At 44.2% G+C, this 21,964-nt stretch overlaps 1 protein-coding gene across 2 annotated transcripts; it reads right to left on the bottom strand.

Moving 5' to 3' along the window:
- Window positions 1-14,618: 14,618 nt before the first annotated feature.
- EVX1 (even-skipped homeobox 1) lies at window positions 14,619-21,334 on the bottom strand. 2 transcript variants are annotated; one of them, XM_070767255.1, is made up of 4 exons: window positions 21,140-21,334; window positions 20,639-21,104; window positions 17,199-17,473; window positions 14,619-15,639 (listed from the first exon to the last, which is right to left on the bottom strand). In XM_070767255.1, the coding sequence occupies exons 1-4, from the start codon at window positions 21,332-21,334 to the stop codon at window positions 15,112-15,114; spliced, it is 1,464 nt and encodes a 487-aa protein (XP_070623356.1). In that variant the 3' UTR covers window positions 14,619-15,111. The 2 variants fall into 2 exon arrangements, with proteins under 2 accessions (XP_070623356.1, XP_070623355.1); XM_070767254.1 differs by having other exon boundaries at window positions 20,639-21,171.
- Between the last annotated feature and the right edge of the window lie 630 nt (window positions 21,335-21,964).

The following is a 21,964-nucleotide window of genomic DNA, read 5'->3' as shown; positions in this document are numbered from 1 at the left end:
ACATCTTCTAATTGTCCTTTTACACTTATAACGCTAGAAAAATGCCAGAATATGGGGTCCTCCTGTTATTTGTTCTGAAAGGTTCTCTGTCACCTTTCTCTCAGGGTGGTTTATAATTTAAAGGAAGCTACATGTTTTCCCAAGAACAAAGCTCATAAGTATGAAACAGTGAGGTATCTAGCTTGAGTTCTGTCTTCCTTTAACACCCAACACTTCTCCAAGCTAGCAGACTGTGTCTTTGAACATTATGGTTAATTACACACACACACACACACACACACACACAATTAAGCAGATGCATGATTCTGGACCCCTGTTGCAAGCTAAACTCCTCTTCTTCAGCACAGACTATAGGGGTATATAGTATAGCACAGTGATTTTCAACCTTTTTTGAGCCGCGGCACATTTTTTACATTTACGAAACCCTGGGGCACATTGAGTGGGGCGGGGGGGGGGTGCTAAATAAAGTTTGGACAAAAAATTTCTCTCTCTTCCTCCCTTTCGCTCTATTTCTCTCTCCCTCTTTCTCTCCCTTCCTTCCTTCCTCTTTCTTTCTCTCTCTCTCCATCCCTCTTTCTTTCTCTTTCTTCCTTCCTCTCTTTTTTGCTCTTTCTCTCTCCCTCCCTACCTCCCCCTATGTCTTTCTCTCTCTCTCCTTCCCTCCCTCTCTTTCTCTCTCTCTCTTGCTTTCTTTCTCTTGTTCTCTTTCTCTCTCTCTTGCTTTCTTTCTCTCTCTCTCTTGTTCTCTTTCTCTCTCCCTCGCTCTTTCTCTCTCTTGCTTTCCCTCTCTCTCTCTCTTGCTTTCTTTCTCTTTCTTTCTCTCTCTCTTGCTTTCTTTCTCTCTCTGAGCTTCACGGCACACCTGACCATGTCCCATGGCACACTAGTGTGCCGCGGCACACTGGTTGAAAAACACTGGTATAGCATATTCTTCCTTTTCTGCACCAGGCTAATGTAGAGGAAGAACAATAGCTGTTTTCAAAGATTTAATAAAACATTAGTGGAAAAAGTTACTATTCCTTCTGTTTGTGTTCCTACAGAGAAACACAACTCCAGGGTAGAATGTCTACAGCATAAGCGTTTTGCTTAGCTCTAAAAGAAGCCCTACTTTACACCTTCTGCTTTACCTATTGAGCAAGATCACTCAAGCTGGGATAGTTGGATTTGCACACTGCCCTACTATTACTTTTAATAAGAACTTTATTATCAATTCTTTGTCTGCAATTCAAGGAAATATTCCTGCCACTTTTCAGTTGCTGGCTTTGCTCTAATCCTGCCAACACTTAGTGTTAGAAGAAAGATGTAGATGCAGATAGATTAATAGATGATAGTTAGTTAGCTATGATGGTAGATAATCTAGCAACCATCTAGATGATAGATGGTAGCTAGATGGTTGGTAGATGGTAGAAGTTAAGTAGGAAGATAAATGGTAGGTAGATGGTAGGTAGATTATGGATGGGAGGGTGAGTGGGTGGGTGGATAGGTCGATAGGTGGATGGATAATAGATGGCTATTTGGGTGGATAGATGGTAGATAGATGGTAGGTAGTTAATAAATGGTAGATTAAATGGTAGATAGGTAGATAGGAGATAGGTGAAAGAAAGAAAGAAAGAAAGAAAGGGAGGGAGGGAGGGGAGGGAGGAGAGGGAGGGACGGAGGGGGACAGAGAGATAATAGGTAGATAGGTAAGTAAGTAAGTAGTAGCTAGATGGTAGGTAGGAAGATAGATGGTACATAGAAAGGAAGATGATGGATAGAAGATAGATGGTAAGACGATAGATAGAATATAGTAGCTAGCTATCTAGCTAGCTACATACATACAGACAGACAGACATAAATGAGGTAAGTAAGTAGTAGTTAGATGGTAGGTAGAAAGATAGATGGTGGATAGGTAGGTAGGTAGGTAGGTAGATAATTAAGTAAGTAGTAGATAGATGGTAGGTAGGAAGATAGATGGTGGATAGATGATAGATGGTAGGTAGGAAGATAGATGGTGGATAGATGATAGATAGATGGTAGATAGATAGATAGATAGATAGATAGATAGATAGATAGATAGATAGGTAGGTAGGTAGGTAGGTAGATAATTAAGTAAGTAGTAGATAGATGGTAGGTAGGAAGATAGATGGTGGATAGATGATAGATGGTAGGTTGGAAGATAGATAGATAGATAGATAGATAGATAGATAGATAGATAGATAGATAGATAGATAGATAGATAGATAGATGATAGGTAGATGGATAGGTAGGTAGTAGGTAGATGGTGGTAAGAAGATAATGGTAGATAAATGATAGGTAGATAGATAAGGTAGTAGGTAGATGGTAGGTAGATGGTAGATGGATGGTAGACAGATGAGAGATGAGAGAGAGAGAGAGAGAGAGACATGCATACATACATACATGATGGATGGATGGATTGATGGATGGATGATAGGTAGATAGATAAGTAGGTAGTAGGTAGATAGTACGTAGGAAGGTAGATGGTAGGTAGATGGTAGGTAGATGAGAGATGGAGAGATTTCCTAGGACTTTTATTACATAGAAAAAGGTTAGCTTTTTATCAGGGAAAGCTTGTTAAAATCTTTTCTTCTAACCCTGGCTATTCTCCAAGCTTAGTTTTGTTTCAGTTGAAGCAGGATAGACATGCTCTGAGTAGTGAATAAAACAATGGAATTTGCCAAAAAAAGAAAAACAAAACCCAAATATGCATAAAATGGTGATTTCTGGGGAGTGCTGTTTAAATCCAGTGTTCTCGTCATCAGGATGGAGTAGGCATTATTAACCTTAACGGAAATGTTTGCCTGGTAATTGATACCATGAGGGACCTATTAATTATAGGCTGCAATCCTGTGTCCTCTTACTGGGAGTAAGGCCCACTGATTATTTGCAGAAAATTAGAGTGGTAAAAGCACTGTGTGGACTTTGAAATAAGCGTTTGTATTGAAAACTCTCTTGGTCCATGTGGTTAAAAGCAAGCAAACATGAGCTCAATGTATGACGCCAGAGGAGGGGTTTCCTTGCCCTGTGGCTCTCTATCAAAGTCTAAGCTGCCATTTCCTAACCTACTTCCCTACCTCACTTCGGCTGCACCCTTGATCAGGTGGGTCTTATCTCATTGTAGTAGCCGTCTTTGATTCTTTTGACAACACTGTGAGAGCACTCTCCCACCTAGTTCATTTCCTAATTTTAACTCATCCAAATATGGTTTGTGGATTTTGTCTTCATAATCAAATGTTTACACCTGGACACTTTCCAAATGCCTCGGAGTCAGTGTTCCCTCTAATTTTTTTGAGGGGTGGGCGGAAAAGTATAGTGTCTGAGCGGCAGTCCCTTCGGGACTGGGCAGCACAGAAATAATAAATAAACAAATAATTAAACAAATAAACAAATAAACAAACAAACAAACAAACAAAAAACCCACCCTGTTTTGCCTCAGAGAATTTCAAAATAAAATACTGTACTGTGTGTCTATAACAGTGAGCTCATAATAGGGCAACTCTACCAATATCAAAATGCCACTTAAATAGTTGAGCTAGTTTCAAACTAGATTTTGATTTTCTTTCTCTCTTCCTTACTCCATTCTTTTTCTTTCTCTTTTCCTTCCTCTCTTTTTTCTATCTGTTTCTCTCTCTTCCTCTCTTCCTCTCTCTCTCCTTCCCTCTCACTCGTTCCCTCTCGGCTTCTGGGCAGGTTTGGAAAACTCTGAGTTTATGATGATTTTTAAGTGAGAGATTGCTCACTGCTCAGCTTAGAGGGAACTATGCCTCGGAGTACTATGTGCCTTTGGTACTAGATACCAAATGCCTATTACTCTCTGCAGCTGAGGGGGGGCGAGGAGGGGGTGAGAGTTAATGGGCAAGGTAACCCACCAAAATGGAACTCTCAGATTGGGGACAACTTGAACTTTGCCTCAAGCCCTCCAAACCTTTAATGCTACCCTCACTTCATTTTGGCTTGCTTTTATTGCTCTCCTGTTTCTCTATAAATAATCTGAATGAAGTTGCAAAAGGATATGACTTTCACAAGATTGGACAATTGATTAAATCTGTGACCTGCAGTTGCGAATAATCTTGAAAGGCTATTTAAACAGATGAAGGCCTAAATTGTCTCGCTTGTATCTGAATTAATTTCTCATTCATCATCATTATGGAGTGATTGGTCTATTCAGGCGCCTCATCCTGCTGGAAGGATGCTGGATTTAAATGAGATTGTAACACAATTTAAGTGCTCTCCCAGCTTTAAAGAGACCAATCAAGCAGCTGCAATAAATACAAATATTTTTCTAAACATCCTTCTTTTAAATAATTGCTTACTGCTTTCATATTATATTTTAAGTGGCAATCTTGTTCTCCCCTGGCAAAGCAGCCTCTTTTTCTTTCCCCCTCCTACTGCTGGAATAAAACCATTGAGTGGATTTTCTGCATGGCTGTGAAGAAGATCATAGGAGCTCTGCAGAGTTTAGATTTTGGTGAGATACATAATAAAAGTGTGCAATGAGGACCTATGTGTGGAAAATCTTCAGACAGGAAAGGCCTTTAGGAACAGTAGAATAACCCTAACTTCAAGCCTTTTCCCAACAAACAGATCTTTAGCCCATTTTGAGTTAAAGGTTTCCAACTCCAAAGTGCTTATGCATTGCCATTTTCTGATTTCTTTCAGAGCAGATAAGCCACCAAATTTGAACTCTTTCCGGCAGAAATTTATTGAAGAGATTTTTGTTTACTAGGAAAATGGGGCTTTCGTCCAGCTTCCATTAAGAGTGATTTCAGGGACTTACTTGTCTGGAGGTAACCACATCAAAGTTGTCTGCCGTTATCTTTTGGGGAATAATGTTAAATTTCTCACTCAAACCAGGGGTCCCCAAACCTAGCTACTTTTAAGACTTGTGGACTTCAACTCCCAGAACTCCTGGCTGGAGAATTCTGGGAGTTGAAGTTCACAAATCTTAAAGCTGCCAGGTTTGAAGACCTCTGGTCTAGATTAAAACCAAGGTGCAAACCAGTTTAGCTGACTATAATCAGTTATTTTCAAGAAAAATAACACACACACCCAATTTTTATATACAACAGTGTTTTTACACAACTTTTTAAAAAAATGCTAAGGAATTCTGGGAATTGACGTCCATTCACCTTAAAGAGATGTTTGGGGAAAAAACCTGCTATGAAGATTCTCTCCTAGTGACTTCATGGATATGTAAGGTATGTTTTTTGCAATTACAGGGGCAGCTTCTCCTTCCACTCTATCCTGTGGCTGTAACATCCTTCCATAGTCTCTCACCAAACTACAAATAATCCTCAACTAATGACCACAATTGAGTCCAAAATGTATGTCCCTGAGAAATGCATTAAGTGAATTTTGCCCCATTTTACCACTTTTCTAACCACATTTGTTAACTGAATCACTGCAGTTCCTAAATTAGTAACACGGTTGTTAAGTGAATCTGATTTCCCCATTAACTTTGCTTATCAGAAAGTCGATGGTGAGACCACACTTGGAGTACTGTGTACAGTTCTGGTCACTGCACCTCAGGAAGGATATAATGGAACTGGAAAAGGTGCAAAAAAGGGCAACAAGTATGAGCAAGGAAATGGAGCACCTCCCTTATGAAACCAGGTTGCAATGCCTTGGTCTCTTCAGCCTTGAAAGACAGCTTTTAAGGGGTGATTTGATCAAAGAGTATAAAATCATGCATGGGATAGAAAATGTGGATAGAAAAAAATTATTAAAAATTATTTTCTCTATCACACAATACTAGGACGAGGGGGCACTCCCTAAAACTCATAGGTAAGAAAGTGAGGACAAATAAAGGGAAATATTTCTTCACCCAGAGGGTCTTTGATTTATGGAATTCACTTCCAGAAGAGATCGTGACAGCTGTCAGCCTTGACAGCTTCAAAACAGGATTAGACAGATTCATGGATGCCAAGTGCATAGGTGGTTATTGAAACGGATGTCCATGTGCCGCCTCTATGTTGGTTGAGGCAGGCAGGATTCCCTTGGATACCATTTGTTGGGGGTCAGGGCAAAGGGAGGGTCTTGCCTTCTCTTTCTGCTCAAGATCCCCATGGACAATTGGTAGGCCACTGTGTGACACAGAATGCTGGACTCGATGGGCTTTGGTTCAGCATGGCTCTTCTTATGATGTTCTAAGGTCACAAAAGGGAAATCTCATGACTCTGGAACATTGCAACTGTCATAATCAGCTCCCCCACCCCAAATTTGCATTCCCCTCCTGGCCTTTCAAAAGACTTTAAAAATATGTCTTTGCTGGCAGGCCTGGGGCTGTTGAAGTTGACAACATTCTGCTCTGTCCATATGATTTTGGTTGAATGGCTTTTTAATATTAGGGTTTTTATATATTTTTATTTTTCTATCTTGTATGGTCTTTGATGTTTGTAGTTTTTAAATTTTGTATTATTTTATCTTGTTCGCCGGGTCCACTGGTGAAAGGCAACCTATAAATGCAAGCAAGCAAGCAAGCAAGCAAGCAAGCAAGCAAGCAAGCAAGCAAGCAAGCAAGCAAGCAAGCAAGCAAGCAAGCAAGCAAGCAAGCAAGCAAGCAAGCAAGCAAGCAAGCAAGCAAGCAAGCAAGCAAACAAGCAAACAAACAAACAAACATTAGTCAGTTGTCAGGCATCCAAATATAAAGCATATGACCAAGGGGATGCTGAAAGAGTCATAAATGTGAAAAATGAATATGTCACTTTTTTTCAGTGCTTTTGTAACTTCTAACAATCACTAAACAAACTGTTGTAAATCAAGGACTATCTATAGCAATCTGATCCAACTCTGCTTTAGCTTCCTAACCAACCTAAAGTACATAAATTTCAATCAGTGACACTGATTTCTCTAAGATAAACACCTTGGAAAATTGGACCATCCATCTTAGGCTCTTGCTGTACAAACAAAAAAACAAACAAAAACAAAACCCAACCACCCACATTTGTTTTGTGCACAATAATAGCACATTATTTTCCCCTTGTGGAATCTAGGTAGAATCTTTTTTGCTAGATCAACTTGATTTAATCCTGACTTACTGGGAACTGGCCCTAAATAATTTATTTGTCAATTGAAGTCAGGGAGAGGGGTTTTTTACTCAGGTTCTTCAGCTAATTATCAGAATTATTGGAAAAAATAATCTAGCTCTCAGTTCTCTTCATTTGCCTTTGTATTGGCTCCATAAATGGCTTGGAATGTGGATTGGATTATTTTACTGGAAAGGACAGGTAGGTAGGTGTAGGCACACATTAAGGATTTGAATAAAGATCATTTGTTTAATAATAATAATTATTATTATTATTAATTTATTAGATTTGTATGCCGCCCCTCTCCGATTCCCATTTGTAGGCAATAGCAGAGAAGAATAGCAGAGAAGAATAGGGTTTTTTAAAATGTAGGCTTAGCTCTAGTTTTTAGGTCTCTAGTTCATTTTCTTTTGCACTGGAAACCCTTTACTATACTCCTTCCTTCCTTCCAAAACTTGACTTTGCTGAATAGAGCCCTTGGCCCCTCTCCTCCCTACAAAGGGCACTTTGATCTGCCAACGTGGGCATTGAAAGGGAACAGCTAACCTTGATATCTCCCACACACTTGTCACAATTATAGGCAAAACTGGGTGCATTTAGCCCGACATATGGTAGTTAGTATCTGCAGTGGTTCCATTTCAGATTAAAATAATGCAACTAGAGGGAAAGGGAATTGCAGTGGAGGAGGATAATGGGAAGTGGAGACTCCATTTTTCATTTTTGCACCCTCCTTCAGTGCAGCTTCCACCCAACTTGCTAACCACAAGGTGTGGTGGGGTGGGAGAAGAATGGTAGGAGTGCAGAGAAGGGCTACTGAATTCTGAAGAAATCATTCATTTCAGGCCTTCTGTCTGTTACTGAATCGCAGGCCATTGTATTTTTCCCTTGAATGGTAGGGAACCTGTAGGGAATCCCCAATCACATTTTCTTTGATTCAGTTCTCTGCCCAAAATGGAAAGGGGCATTTATTTGACTCACTACGAATCCTGATTTTGGCAGCATCTTTTGCCCAATTGCAGTCATTTAAATATTTTTATTACTGTAAAACTAATGAAATAGATGTGTATCCCTCCAAAGAGATGTGAAGCAGCATGATTTCTACTCTTGGTTCACAAGGGCCAGTAGGGATCAGCTTTCTCGCTGCATTCACAGGCCAACCCATCTGGAAAAAAATAAATTCGGAGTTAAAAGGAGGGTGACGAGTCCCCCAATTAGAGTTGAAACTTGAAAAATTAGAATATTGTGCAAAAGTTTATTTGTTTCATTAATGCAACTTATAAGGTGATACGTAATATATGAGAGAGAGACATTACATGCAAGGCAAACTAGTTCAAGCCCTGATTTGTCATAATTGTGATGATTATGGGGTACAGCTCATGAAAACCTCAAATCCTCCATCTCAGAAAATTAGGATATTAGATGGATCAACAAAACAAAGATTGTACATGGAACAATAGCGGTCCTCTGCAAAGTACAAGCATGCATATGTACTCAGTACAAGGTTTGGGCCCCTTTTGCAGCAATTACTGCATCAATGCAGCATGGCATGGAAGCTATCAACCTGTGGCACTGCTGAGATGCTATGGAAGATTAGGATGCTTCAATAGCAGCCTTCAGCTCTTCTGCATTGTTCAGTCTCACGTCTCTCATCTTTCTCTTGGCAATGCTCCATAGATTCTTTATGGGGTTCAAGTCAGGCGAGTTTGCTGGCCAATCAAGCACAGTAATCCCAAGGACATTGAACCAAGTTCTGGTGCTTTTGGTAGTATGGGCAGATGCCAGGTCCTGCTAGAAAATGAAGTCAGCATTGTTTATGGAAGGAAACAGTTAGTGCTCCAAAATCTTCTGGTAGACGGCTGTGTTGACCCTGGACCAACAACAGCAGATGACATGGCTCCCCAAATCAACACAGACTGTGGAAACTTTTGCATCTCATTTGGAAACCAAGGACCCAGAGTATGGAGGAAAAATGGAGAGGCACACACTGCAAGAAGTGTGAAGTCCAGTGTCAAGTTTCCACGGTTTGTGTTGATTTGGGGAGCCATGTCATCTACTGATGTTGGTCCACTTGGTTCATTAAGTCCAGGGTCAACACAGCCATCTACCAGGAGATTTTGGAGCACTTCATCCCACAGACAACCTTTATGGGGAATCTCTCTCATATATTATGTTTCACCTTTTAAGTTGCATTACTGAAATAAACGAACTTTTGCACGGTATTCTAATTTTTTGAGTTTCACTTGTATAGACCTTCCGGGAACAAGAACCATTCTTGGGGTAAGCAGGTCCTTCCTTCCAGTTCTCTCAGCCGACAGAGGGTCCGGCAGGCCTGATGAGAAGGGAAATCTCGGTCTTCCGACCAGAGCCTGCCCCCCTTTCCGCCCCTCCAGGTCGACTCGGTCGGTGGGATTATTGAATGCTGACCCTTGTCTCGCCTGCTCGCCTCCCTTCCCTCCCTTGCTTAAAATGAGCATTATTTCTAACATATGCAGTGCAATCCCTTCGGTCACACTTACAAGAACACGCTTTAATAAGGCAATCAATCACCCGCTAACAACCCGCCGTTGGCCTGTTGGAGACGAGCCCGGCTGGCTGGCAAGTGGCGCTGTGGCGGGGCCGGGAAATGAGTAGTTTTAGAAGGGAGAAGGAGGAGGAGGAGGAGGAGGGAAGGCAGGAAGGCAGGAAGGCAGCGAGCAGCCCCACTTTCCTCCCAGTGCCCCCAAACTCCGTTCCGTAATGCTGTTGCTGGCCGGTCCCTCTCCCTTGCCCTCTGGAGGAAAGGTTCTTTCGGATTGCTTGGGGTCTGCACGGATTTTGAAGGCTGAAGAAGGCTTGATACCCACCAGTGACTTATACACAAACGCGTTCATCTACACACCCACCCCACCACGCTCTCAGGCTTTCAAGACCCTCCCGAGTTTCCTCCACCAAACCACGCGCTCTCATATGCCGAATCCCCCAGGCCGGTTCCTTTCAGTCGTGTGAAACTACTGCTCCCACCATTGCCGGCCCGGCCTTGTACATTCCTCACCCCCGGGAAAGAATAGTTTTCCCTACACTTCGCACTCTCTTCACATTTTCCTCTTGGAAGCTCTTGCCAAGCGGTAGCTTGGTGTTTCTGCCCCCCACCCCCGCAAAAAAAAAAAAAGAGGAAGAAAGGAGTAAAAGGAAAATTTCATTATGAAGTAATAAGTAATTCCTGGGAGAAAGATGTATTGTTATATCTCCCACTTCAATTTAGAGGCAGAGTGGCTCAATTACCTAGAAAATACAGTCAATTAAAGGCTGCTGATTGGACACAGGGCGAATCATCGATCTTGTAGTTTCCAATATCGCTCCAGACACCTCATTTTCTCTCCCTATTAACTGAAAATACGCCTGGCATCGCCGCCCCCTCACAGCCTGTTTACCTGGGCTCCGCAATCTCTGCCTCCTGACCAGGATGGGGGAGGCGGTGCGCCATCCTAGGCAGGGTGAGAGAAATCAAAAGGAACCCCTTGAAAAAGACAATGCCTCGAAGGACATGATGGAGGCTGATAGGGTGTATGCATGCATATTTTGTGTTTTGGAGTCACTCCTGGAGACTATCCAGAGAAATCCACCCAGTTTTCTTGACCATATTTGGGGGAGGGGGCGATTTTTCCCTTGGCTTTTTCCTAGGGCACTGAAGGTATAACTGGTTCAAACACAGAGAGATGGTTTCGTGCCTAAACGATAATAGAGCTATACTGCAGATTGTATTATCTGTAATATACCACAATACTTTAGAGCAGTGATTTGCAACCTTTCTTGAGCCGCGGCACATTTTTTACATTTATGAAACCCTGGGGCACATTGGGGGGGGGGGCTGCTAAAAAAAGTTTGGACAAAAAATTCTCTCTCTCTCTTCCTCCCTTTTGCTCTATTTCTCTCTCCCTCTTTCTCCATCTTTCTTTCTCTCTCTCTCCATCCCTCTTTCTTTCTCTTCCTTCCTCCCTCTCTTTTTTGCTCTCTTTCTCTCCCCCTTCCTACCTCCCTCTATGTCTTTCTCTCTCTCTCCTTCCCTCCCTCTCTTTCTCTTTCTGTTGCTTTCTCTCTCTCTTGCTCTCTCTCTTTCTCTCTTGCTTTTTCTTGTTCTCTTTCTTTCTCTCTCTCTTGCTTTCTCTCGTTCTCTTTCTCACTCGCTCACTCTTTCTCTCTCTTGCTTTCTTTCTCTTGCTTTCTTTCTCTCTTTCTTTCTCTCTCTCTCTCTCTTCCTTTCTTTCTCTCTCTGAGCTTCGCGGCACACCTGACCATGTCTCACGGCACACTAGTGTGCCGTGGCACACTGGTTGAAAAACACTGCTTTAGAGCCCCTTAGTCTCCGTTACATCAATATCTATCTGTCTGTCTGTCTGTTTCTGTCAATCGCTATGTCTCTCCTCCCTCCCTATCTCCCACCCTATGTGAATTTTAGCTTCCGAAATGGCACAGCAATCCTGTAAATATTTGACTCATCAAAGTGGTTAAGAGATCACCTGGGTTTGCCTGTGGCGGAATTGACACTTTAGGACGAAACCGCCCATTTGGCGGATGAGAGGGCGTCTCTTTTAATCCCCCACCCCGCGCTGGTCGCCAAGTTGGTCCGCGGAGGAAGTCGATTCCCAGGGGGCCTTGTCGAGTATTGGTACCTGGAGGATGCGAAAGGGATTTTAGGGATTTTGCTACACTAGCCTTTCGCAACAGCACAGGGTTTTCTCAAAATTAGCAATATTTGGACCTGTGGATATTTCTATCCAACCATGCAGGCATACGATGCTCTCCGGGGAATTCTGGGAATTGAAACTCATTTTAAAGCTTGCGGTCTTCCAAATGCATCAAACTATATCTACCATCAGCCCAAGGAAGATGGCTGAATCTATCAGAGCTGTCGCCCGCACATTTGGAGTCCGTGCTATTTGCTTATAAGAGTGTCGGGGTTGGGAATGAGATAACCAAGATACTTTCCACGGAAAAAAAAATACACTGTTCTGAAATTTACAGCCTTTGTTATGACTTAGTTGGAAAAATAACACATAACATGTGTATATTTGTGGGCACGTGTAAGGCAAACTTCCTATCTTTCCTGATTTGTGGACTTCCCTTGGAAGCTGACTTCAGGATAGCGGGATGGTGTAAGAATTTTGGTCTGAGCAAAGGGCGTTAAGGATGAAGTTCAACAGCTGAAACTTCTTCGCTGAAGTTAGGCTGATCAATATTTCGGAGTTTCAAGTTTTTCACTATTATCTAAAGAAGAGGAGGGACTCTGACAAACAGACGAGCCAGTACTTAGGCAACAGAAGAGCAACCTTTTCCCGTTGTAAAATTATAACTAACATATCGAGATTTCCAAAAGGGGTGGTGGTGGAGAGAAATCCCCTTATTAATTTTATTTCTTCTGTGCCTCTCTCATACAACGATGCAACTCGGTTGGGTTACAATTCCCATTATCCCCAACTGAGACAGAAGGAGAGACTGCAGGGGACCTAAAAAATTAACCTCAATCTGCGTTTCCCCTTAAGAAGTCCCAATGCATTGGTCAAGCATTTCAGTCTTAGAAGTTCTAGAGGTGGGAGCCCAGCATATTTTCATTCCTGATCTAGAACTTAATTTGCACCCTAGAGTTAGCTACTTTTATTCAGAACTAAATCTTAATGATTTTTGTGGGATTTATTCCTCTTCATCAGTCTAGGCGTCTAGGAAATTTTCAGTATGTTTGAGGTTATTCTTACGGTTTGCATGTTTATTTGCTTAGGGTATTGTTTAGGACATTATATTTATTTGTTTAGAATACTTGTTTAGGACATTAAACAATTTTAATAATATGTAAAATTAGTTTACATAAAATAATTGTTCCTGTTTTCGTTGTTTTTCTTTTGAGTCTTTTTAGACTTTTGAGTTTGACATCTTTCAATTTGTTGGAGAGAATGATTTGCCAAGTATTTAGGTTTGGGAATGAGCCACGAACCTTTCTTTACATAAAAAGTAAGCTTCAAAAGGTTGGTTCGTTTTTCCTTGTCTTTAGAAACTAATGCCGTTTTAAGATAAAATGAAGGGTTTCCCAGACACAGAAATTCTCCTGGCCGTGGGGCCATTTAAATGAACAGGTTCTCCCCATTGTTATGTCTCCTTGATCAGTATGCTAAGGTGGAATTTCTTACAACAATTAGTGAGCTGTCTTTAGAAAAACAAAGATACTTCCCCCTCCAATAGGTTTTCGGGAAGCCTAGCAATTAATCCTAAAGATTTCCAACAAAATGACAAAAACTTTCATTGTAAACGGATCAGATTTTTAAAAATAAAATAAAATAATCCAGCAACTCTGATATTTACAGTGTAGACTTTTTATTCTAGCTGATTCTACTTCACTGATGGATTTGGACTGTAAATTATGAAGTCCCCATGACTTCCTTTGAGATTTGTCATAAATTAGCAGTGTATGTCCAAATATATACGGTTTTTCCCCTTCCTGTCACCAATCTACCTTTCTTTCTTCTTCCTTCCTGTCAAACATTTCACTTCTATTTCAAAAATGTCTGAAATCGAAACAAAAGAATTTCTTGGCCATACCACATTCAAAAAAAACCACACGTTTTTAAATCTTCTGTTCTACTCCAACACCATAATAATAGTAATTTCCTGCTTTTGTTCCAAGGTATAGAATCTTTTAAAATAATGAAATGGTTTAAAATTAGCGAATGAACTCAAGTATTTTATTATGGTGGTCCCAATTAAGCAAGAAGGAGAAAAGGTCAGCCAATTTGTAAGTCTTTGGGTTCAGTAGAATTGTTATTCAGTATTAAACGTCGAGGGCTGTCTTTCCATCAATGGGAAAACAGCAATTTAAGGAGCTGTGGGTTATCTCATTGAGATAAAAGAAGAAAAAATATAATATACCCAATATTCAGAAAAAAAGGCAGGGGTGGGGAGTTGTATTCCACACATGGAAAAAGGAAATCACAATAACAAATACAGTGAATAACACAGAGGCAGAAACTCACTTCTAAACCCAAAGGTTATTGGGGAACTGAAATTAGACCCGGAAGGAGAAGGAAACAAATTCGGCTTTCGTTTGCAAACCAGTGATTGAGTGATTGCGGGGAGAAAAGAACCGCGCTTCCTGTCGTTTAATCTCTTCCCTTGGCGGCTTGTTAGTGTTTGGCAGCTACACTGGCTCTGTCCTGAGACTATTAGCCTTGCAGCTGATTCCCCCTTTAAAAAAAAAAGATGTGTGTGCGCGCGTGTGCCTGTGCAAATCTTCCCCACTACATATACATCACTTGTTAATTTGGTCCGTGTGGCCACAATTCAGCGACTGACAGTAGAACGCTGTTATTTTAAGGGACAAATAGCTTTAATCCCTCTGGGTTCGACTCCGCTTTCTCCCTCCCCTCCCTCCCCCCTCCCTCTTCCTCAGCTGGTGCACAGAAGGTGTGTACCTGGAAATATATATGCATGTGTGAAGCTAATATTTCCAAGAGTTACCTTTTTAGTTCAGAGTTGTTTCTTTTTAAAAAGATATCGGACTAAAGGAAGGAAGAAAAGCCATAGAAACAGATTGACGCTATCGCAAATCCACAAACGCCCTTCTATTGCTTTCTTTTTCTGTCTTCTTTTAATCTGGCAAAGAATAAATCTTGACTTTCATCAGACATATCACCCCCCCTTTTTTTTAAAGGATCGACAATTTCTCCTTTCAAGTATTTCCCTTTTAGTGACATATAGTGTTATGCATAAACTATTGGGTCGGTGAACGTCTGCCTTGATAGGTTGGAGACAAACCCTCCCTCAAGACTAGGTAGAAGCTTTTGATCTGGCAAAAATAATTCTCTCCCTCTTTTCCCACCCTGGGGGAATAATCGGCCAAGTCCCGCACCTCGCTTTAGCCAAGGTTCTTCCGCGGATTTGTGCACATTAGAGCCTTCCCATCTTCCAGGCTTGTTTTCGTTTCCATTCCTTGATGCCCCCTCATTGACAGGATTAAACATTAGGAGAGAAGCGATCACAGACCGGGTGGTCTCTGGAAAGGAGGGCGGCCGGGACTGGGAAGCGGGGTGGGAGGAAAAGAGCGCAACCTGAGATAGGCCCTTTATCTGGTCAAAGGGACTTCTTCGCGCTGGTCCAGAGGGACCGAGGAGGCCTTGCTCAGCACCGAAGGTGTAAACGTAAGAAAGGAGTCCGTCCGGGTGGTGGCCGAGCAGCTAAAGTCCGATGCCGAAGGCCGCTGGACTAGCCCAGTCGCCTGACTGCCGTGACAAGCCAAGCAGGAGCAGGGGCTCCCTCCGGCACCGCTCAGCCCGTGGGTCGGACCGGCATAAAGAGAGGGGTGCCGGAAGGCGCACAGCAGTTCTGGTCGCGGGTACGGGTGCGAGAGGACCCGGAAGGTGTCCAGCGGCCTCAGCGGGGAATTGAAAGGGGAAGCCGAAGCCGAAGCGGCTCCGAGACCCATGTGGGAATAATAAGGCAGGGGCAGGTGGGAGGGGAAGGGGTAGGGCAAGTTGCCGGTGGCCGCCGCGTGGCTCATCATGTAGGTATAGAAAGCTGGATCCGCCGGGTGGGGCCAAGTCATGGCCAGGCGCTGCCTCTTGTCTTTCATCCGCCGGTTCTGGAACCACACCTGGGGTGGGAGGACAGACAGTCAAAGCAAAGGAAGCCCTGAGTCGCCAGCAAGGCTGGGATCTCGCCACAACCCTCCATCCTCTCCATGCCCGAGCTCGTCATCCTCCCCGGAAGCTGGCTAAGGGTTCGTCTGGGGAACGCCAGGCACCGATTAGGGGCAGCTGCCTCTGGCTACTGGGGATATTCAAGATTTCGATGACATGGAACTGTGTGCCCAGCGTGGTCTCCCACACTACCTTTAAAAATCATACTGGGAAGCTTCGTTATATTTATTGACGTTTGTAATAATGTACTTGACAGATCTGCACAATTGTCAAGGAGTAGGATTGTTTGTGGCCCACACATTTAAATAGAAATTAAAAAATAAAAATATTGTGAATGGGATTATTGAATTAAAAACGTGGGAGAAGTGCAGATCAGTAGATTAATATGAGGAGTGCAAACATAAGCTTTCCCTGGAACATCCATACATTATATATTGTTGTTATACTCTTCCATAATAGGCACAAAAATATTCTTTTTTCCCCCACCTCCATAAGTCTAGTGCAGCAGGCAATCAATGCTATTTTGCTAACAATTGTAATAACCAATATTAGTAGCGGTAATAGTAGTAGTAATACTTAATAGCAAGATTGCTCCCTATGTGCCTTTCTTTTCTTACTTTTCTGCCAATTTTTAATCTTTGTCAAAATATTTCCAGGATCTTGCAGACAATTCTCATCTCTAAGATGTGCAGTGATGTTAATAGCCTGAATGACAGCCCGCTACCTAATACGAATGCACTGAAAATGAATCTTTAATATCTTAATATGCGTGAAGAAAGGTTCAAATCAGGCAATAGTTTCAAGAGAGATGGGCAATAAATAAATAAATCCTACCTATAAAATTACCTAGGGAATCTCCCTAATTTTAAGGTGCTTATTCCCCAATAAATCTGCTCAGCTGTTACTTTGTGTAACGGCATAGGTGTTATTTAAACTATTTAAATTTTGGCATTAGAATGTTTCCATTCTAACAGTTAAAGCCTTACATTTTAGTTCAAATGCAGTGTAATTGATGTCAGCAAACCAAATAACAAGTTGACTTTCGGTGGTGTGGGGGTGGGGGGTGGGGAAGGAAGAGTTAAGGTGAACTCAAAATAAACAAACAAGGAAGTGTTGGGGAGGGTTGATGACCTTCTTGACCGTCCTCTTAAGCACTTTGCACTACATGGGACTAATTTTTGGAAGTGTCTGACATTAAATTCTTAGAAACTGTCCCTAAGGTTAAAGTTGTAGACCTGGTCCCGCCCTACCGGAAAGAAGTTTCGCTGAAGGAAGAAAAAGAGAGTTATTCCCCAGCAGACGGCTAGTCTGTCATACCCGACCACTTACAATTGCAGATCAAGACCCACCATGGCCGGCAAAAATGCTGCTTTTGAAAACGATTTGACCGTGGGAACTGGGGGGGGGAGTGGAAAGGACTTGGGGGGGGGGGTCAAAGTCCCAGATACGTGGAAACGCTCCGAAATCCAGGGAGGTTTCCTGGGTTTTGGGCCAAATATACTTGCAAACATACCTTGATGGTGGTTTCGGGTAAGTTTAAGGCGGCAGCCAGCTCGCATCTCCTGGGTCTGGACACGTAATTCTCCCGGTAAAACTCTTTCTCCAGCCTGGCTATCTGCTCCCGGGTGAAGGCGGTGCGATAACGGCGCATTTGATCGCTGGCGCTGCAGGCCAGCGACCCCTGAGAACCTCCTCCGCCTCCTCCACTACCGCCGCCACCGCCACCGCCGCCCTTGGAGGGATCGCCTTCGCTGCTAGGGCTCCCTGCTGAAGTATCCGAGCACTGACCTGCAGGGGAGAGTAGAGAGGAAGCCATCCAGGGGGAGAGAGACAGCTGAGGTCTGACGATTTACCCACCCCACCCTCATTTCTATTTCTTCCTCCTCCCACACCAATTCGGGCAATAGTGCCATCGGGACAGCCCTTTGGAGCAGGGACTCAGGGCAGTTCCTCCCCTCGAATACTACTGAAGAGACCCTGGAGAGTTGACAGGGCTGCTTCGCCACATTTGAAATAAAGCAACTTAGCCTCCTTGACTTCTGAAGATGCTAGATCCTAGGCAGGCCTTTAATCTAGGAATAAAAAGTGTTATTTATATAAAACGCACACACACACACACACACACACACACACACATTTAAATCCCGGTAAGGGTATGGCTAGCTGATGAGAGCAAAATAGCTTGAAATGCACCTATACTAGTTTCCCTACCTTTTCATTATCAGCAAAAATGTTTTACACACACACACAGACGTGTGTGTATGTGAGTGTGTAAAACATATTTTTGCTGATAAGTGAAAAGGAAGGGAGATTAGTATAGGTGTATTTAGAGCTTATTATACTCTCGACAGCTAGTCATATCCTTACTGGGATTTGAACCTGTAGACTTCTGCCTGCAATAGTGAATAAATAAAAATGCGCATGAATAGTGAATAAATAAAAATGAATAAAAAGAAGCCTGTCTGACAACAGATTGATTGGGAAATTTGGGCGGGGGTTGGTGGGAGCACCATGACCAGTTCAATCTTCAGTCTTATTACACTGGGATGCTGAGGTGTAAATCGCACGCCCTGTCAATCCATTGGGCTTGGCTGTGAGGCTAAATTTCATTAGATTGAAAGATTCCCCCCCCCCCCCAAGGCTTGAGCTAGGCGTGGTATTCTAAGGAGAAAGAAAAGTTATTTGAATTCCTTGACATCACCCACTGATGCCCACCGAATACCGAATCTAGAGTCCAGATTCTGGGATCTACCTTTTTTCTCTGCCGTTCAAGTTACAATCCTAAAAATACCTACCGAGAAGTAAATCGAATTAATTGTCCCCACTTGAACATGTACCCGGTTTTTCTGCCCGGTTTTCTATTGAGAATACAGAATTATTCAGTGCCAACCCCATTTTGTGGTGTTAACTGCGCAGATGAAAACTCAATACCAGGCCCACACTCTGGAATAAACTACCCTAAAATCTACTGAACAGTGTTTCCCATAAATTGCATTTTCCCTTTTCCTGCACACGTTTTATTTACAGACCATACTACATTTTCTGGCACCGAGACTGCTATCAGAGGCCACGAAAGGCACTGGGCTTCCCGTTTGAAGGCCACGTGCCAGGAGGCCAAAGTAGGAACGTATCCCGGCGTCCACTTGGATGCAACGGCACCTCTGATCTGTAACTCCTTTCCGGAAGCGGAAAGAATGGCAGGCTTTTCTCTAACATTTATTTGGCAGCACCTGCAGCCGAGAGGAATGTGTAAGAGCGGCATAAAAGTCCGAGACGTCTCTCTCCTCCCCTCCTCCAGTGGAAAAGTGTTTTTAGGGGCTTCTATAAACCCACCTCTCTGTGTTTTGTGTTGCGATAGCCTCATTCTGGAAGTGAAGGCATAGAAGACTCCATCTCCAAACACAGTACAGGGTGCACCAGTGAACAAGACCGGCAGGGTCTACGTTGGATTACATATTATAGTGCATTGCTAAACAAATTGCCAAGTGAATAGGCAAAATGAATGGCAAACTGAATCCCTTGCGGATTCCCCTTTTCTGCTGCGTGAAAGAACTGGGACTCCCAACATTTGGGGCCTGGTAAAGAGGCTGCCGCGTCCTTCTCCAATCCCCCGCCACTGCCGAGTTACCCGCGAGTAGAGAACCGTGTCTATAAACGCCAACTACACGGATCCGGCCTCTTTCTCCGCTTCTTTACAAGGAATCGCGTTTCCCACCCAACCCCCAGCCCCAATGCTCCAGTCCAGGTGAAAGAAATTCTCAGAAGCAAAACAGGAGTTTTCATTCTGGGCATCCCTTTCAAAGAAGGAGCGAAGGGTTGGGGGTGTATGACAGGAAGAGAAGAGAAAGGCGGGGAAGGGATGAGATGGCCCTCGATTCCGGACTTTTGCTGCCCATTGCAGACGATTCCCAAGGTGTCTTCTGAGACCAAAGGCATTAAACCGCACAGCCGTTTCCGAACTGGCGCCACAAGACAGGGAAGTGAAGAGCAATTAGGGCCTCCAACAAACCTGCCAAGGGGACCTGAGAAAAAGGGGGCAGAGAGGGGAGAGAGAGGGGGGGAGGGAGAGAGAAAGAAAGAGTAAGAGAGAGAAAGAGAGAGAGAGAGAGAGAAAGAGGGAGAAAGAGAGAGAGAGAGAGAAAGAGAGAGAGAGAGAGAGAGAGAAAGAGAGAGAGAGAGAGAAAGAAGGAGAGACCTCGGTCTTTCTGTCGGTGGAAGAGAAGGTGCTTGAGTGATGTCGCCTGTGCTGTGACTGCTTCTTCATGCGTCCAAGCATTCTGCAATTTTGCTAGGGAAAATTGCTTGCCTGCTTCCTTGCAATTACAGCCTTTGGACAGAACGGCGGACGGCAGGAGCGGATGGGTGCTTTTGATCTTGCTGTGAAATGTTAAGAAGGAAGCTTTGCTTTCCTGTTCCGCGGCAATAGGGAGGGGGCAGGGGGGCACCACGCAGTCTATAATCTTGGAAGGAGGAAGCATCAAGAAGGTGCTAGGCACAGCAATGGGGAAAGGAAGAGAAGCTTCTGGGGGGATTTATTGCAATCAAGTCTAGGCTTCGGGGAGCGGGAATTCTGCAAAGCTTTTAATTCTTTGTTGCAGCGAGGATGCGATTTCACGTCCTCCAGTAACATGTCGTTAGACTTCAAAGGGGGGAGATATGTGTTGTGTGGCTTATTGCAGATGCCTCTTGGTGGGCAATTAGAGATGGAAGCGGCCGAGCCTCAGGATTTGGAGACTGGGAGAGGGCAGTTCAAAGAGAGAGGGGAAGAAAATAAAACGCAGGCGGCGATCCAAAAATCACCAAAGACAGACTGGACAACCGGCTGCCAGTCGCCGCTTTGAAGCGCTCTGAGGACTGAGCCAGCGCTAGTCTTGTCCCGTCCCACCCAGCTGCGAATCCAGATGGGTCTCCCCGGGGAGCTCAGGAGAAGGGAAGCAGGGAGGGGTCGGGTACCTTTGCCGTGCTGGAGATGGTATTCCGCGTTGTCAGGGGCGCAGTCCGGGGTGCAGCTCACCTCGATTTCCTCATAGAAATCCGATTCGGTGTCGGAACTGCTTTGGGGGGCTTTGGTGGGAGGAGGGCGGCGGAGGGAGGTCTGCTGGTTCGCAGAAAGAAGCGCTGCTGCTGCGGAGAGGTTCTCCGGGACGGTCCCTGGCGCTGGTAGGACTTCCACCTCCTCCTCTTCCTCCTCCTCTTCCTCTTTTCCTCCTGCACCTCTTCCCGCTCCTCCATTCTCCCGGGAGGGCAAGGAGGCAGCTCTAGAGCTCAAGCAAATCCTGGGCATCATCTTCTCCTGTGGATCCAGGCCCAGGGACCCCACGGCCTCTGCCATATTAGGCGCCCTCTTGCCAGCCAGAGGGCCAAGCTCAACTCCGTCCAGAAACAGCACCATCTCCTTTCTAGTTTCCATCGCGGGTGTCTTTTAAAGCAGCCCAACCGGGTTCTTCCTCTCGCGTTGTGGCGCTCTTCCCTTCTCCCACCCCACTCGAGCCCCCATCCACTCCGGGACGTCTTGCCTCCTCCCGGCCGAGTTCTTCTTCTACCGAGGCGGAGGGGAGCCGCGTACGGGGCGAGCCGGGGTGGGTGGGGATGACCTTGTGATGCGGACGCTCCTGTGTGCAGCGCCGGCTCTGGGAGGGAACTCACCATTGCCCTCTTCTCTCCAATGCTGTCATCCCTTAATGGTGCACTCGTCATTACAGTTACCTCTAGTGACGCCACTGGCGACGCCACTGGCTTGATTGCCGGGGGATAAATAGGAGCATCTGCCTGCCAGAAGATGAAGAGCCGGAGCGAAGAGTTAAGGGGAGGGGGCTGCAGAGGAGAGGAGAAGCACCAGGTGTAACCAGTGTAAGGGAAGGGGGCGGGAAGCAAATCAGGCAGGAGAGAGGAAAGACCTTACTACTGCCTGTTCGAAGTCTTCACCTAAGACAGTGTTTCCCAATCTTGGCAACTTGAAGATATTTGGACTTCAACTCCCAGAATTCCCCAGCCAGCGAAAGCTGGATGGGGAATTCTGGGAATTGAAGTCCAGATATCTTCAAGTTGCCAGGGTTGGGAAACACTGACCTAAGAGGCCAAACTCCTTTAGCTCCAGTTCTGTTGCGTAACTGGTTTTAATGACACCCGCCTTTGATTTGATCGACGACACGAGAGACATTTCAGAGAGGGGTCTCTATAGGCGTGAAGAAGTCAGATCGCTGATTCCTAAGGCGTTCTAACTTTTTAGCTAGTAACAGCCAATGGTTTCCAAGATGCCCTAGGTTCAGGCCTTTCATT

This window comes from Erythrolamprus reginae, chromosome Z (assembly GCF_031021105.1).
Source record: "Erythrolamprus reginae isolate rEryReg1 chromosome Z, rEryReg1.hap1, whole genome shotgun sequence".
Taxonomy (NCBI): domain Eukaryota; kingdom Metazoa; phylum Chordata; class Lepidosauria; order Squamata; family Dipsadidae; genus Erythrolamprus; species Erythrolamprus reginae.
The sequence above is the reverse complement of the archived record's forward strand: the minus strand, read 5'-3'. Positions and strand labels throughout refer to the sequence as shown.

Coding starts and splice junctions, on each gene's coding strand:
- EVX1 (XM_070767255.1), bottom strand. CDS start 21,334: ATGGTGAGTTCCCTCCCAGAGCCGGCGCTGCACACAGGAGCGTCCGCA. Junction 17,474..20,638: donor CCATCTCCAGCACGGCAAAG/GTACCCGACCCC, acceptor TCTCCCCTGCAG/GTCAGTGCTCGGATACTTCA. Junction 15,640..17,198: donor TACCCGAAACCACCATCAAG/GTATGTTTGCAA, acceptor CTCCCACCCCAG/GTGTGGTTCCAGAACCGGCG.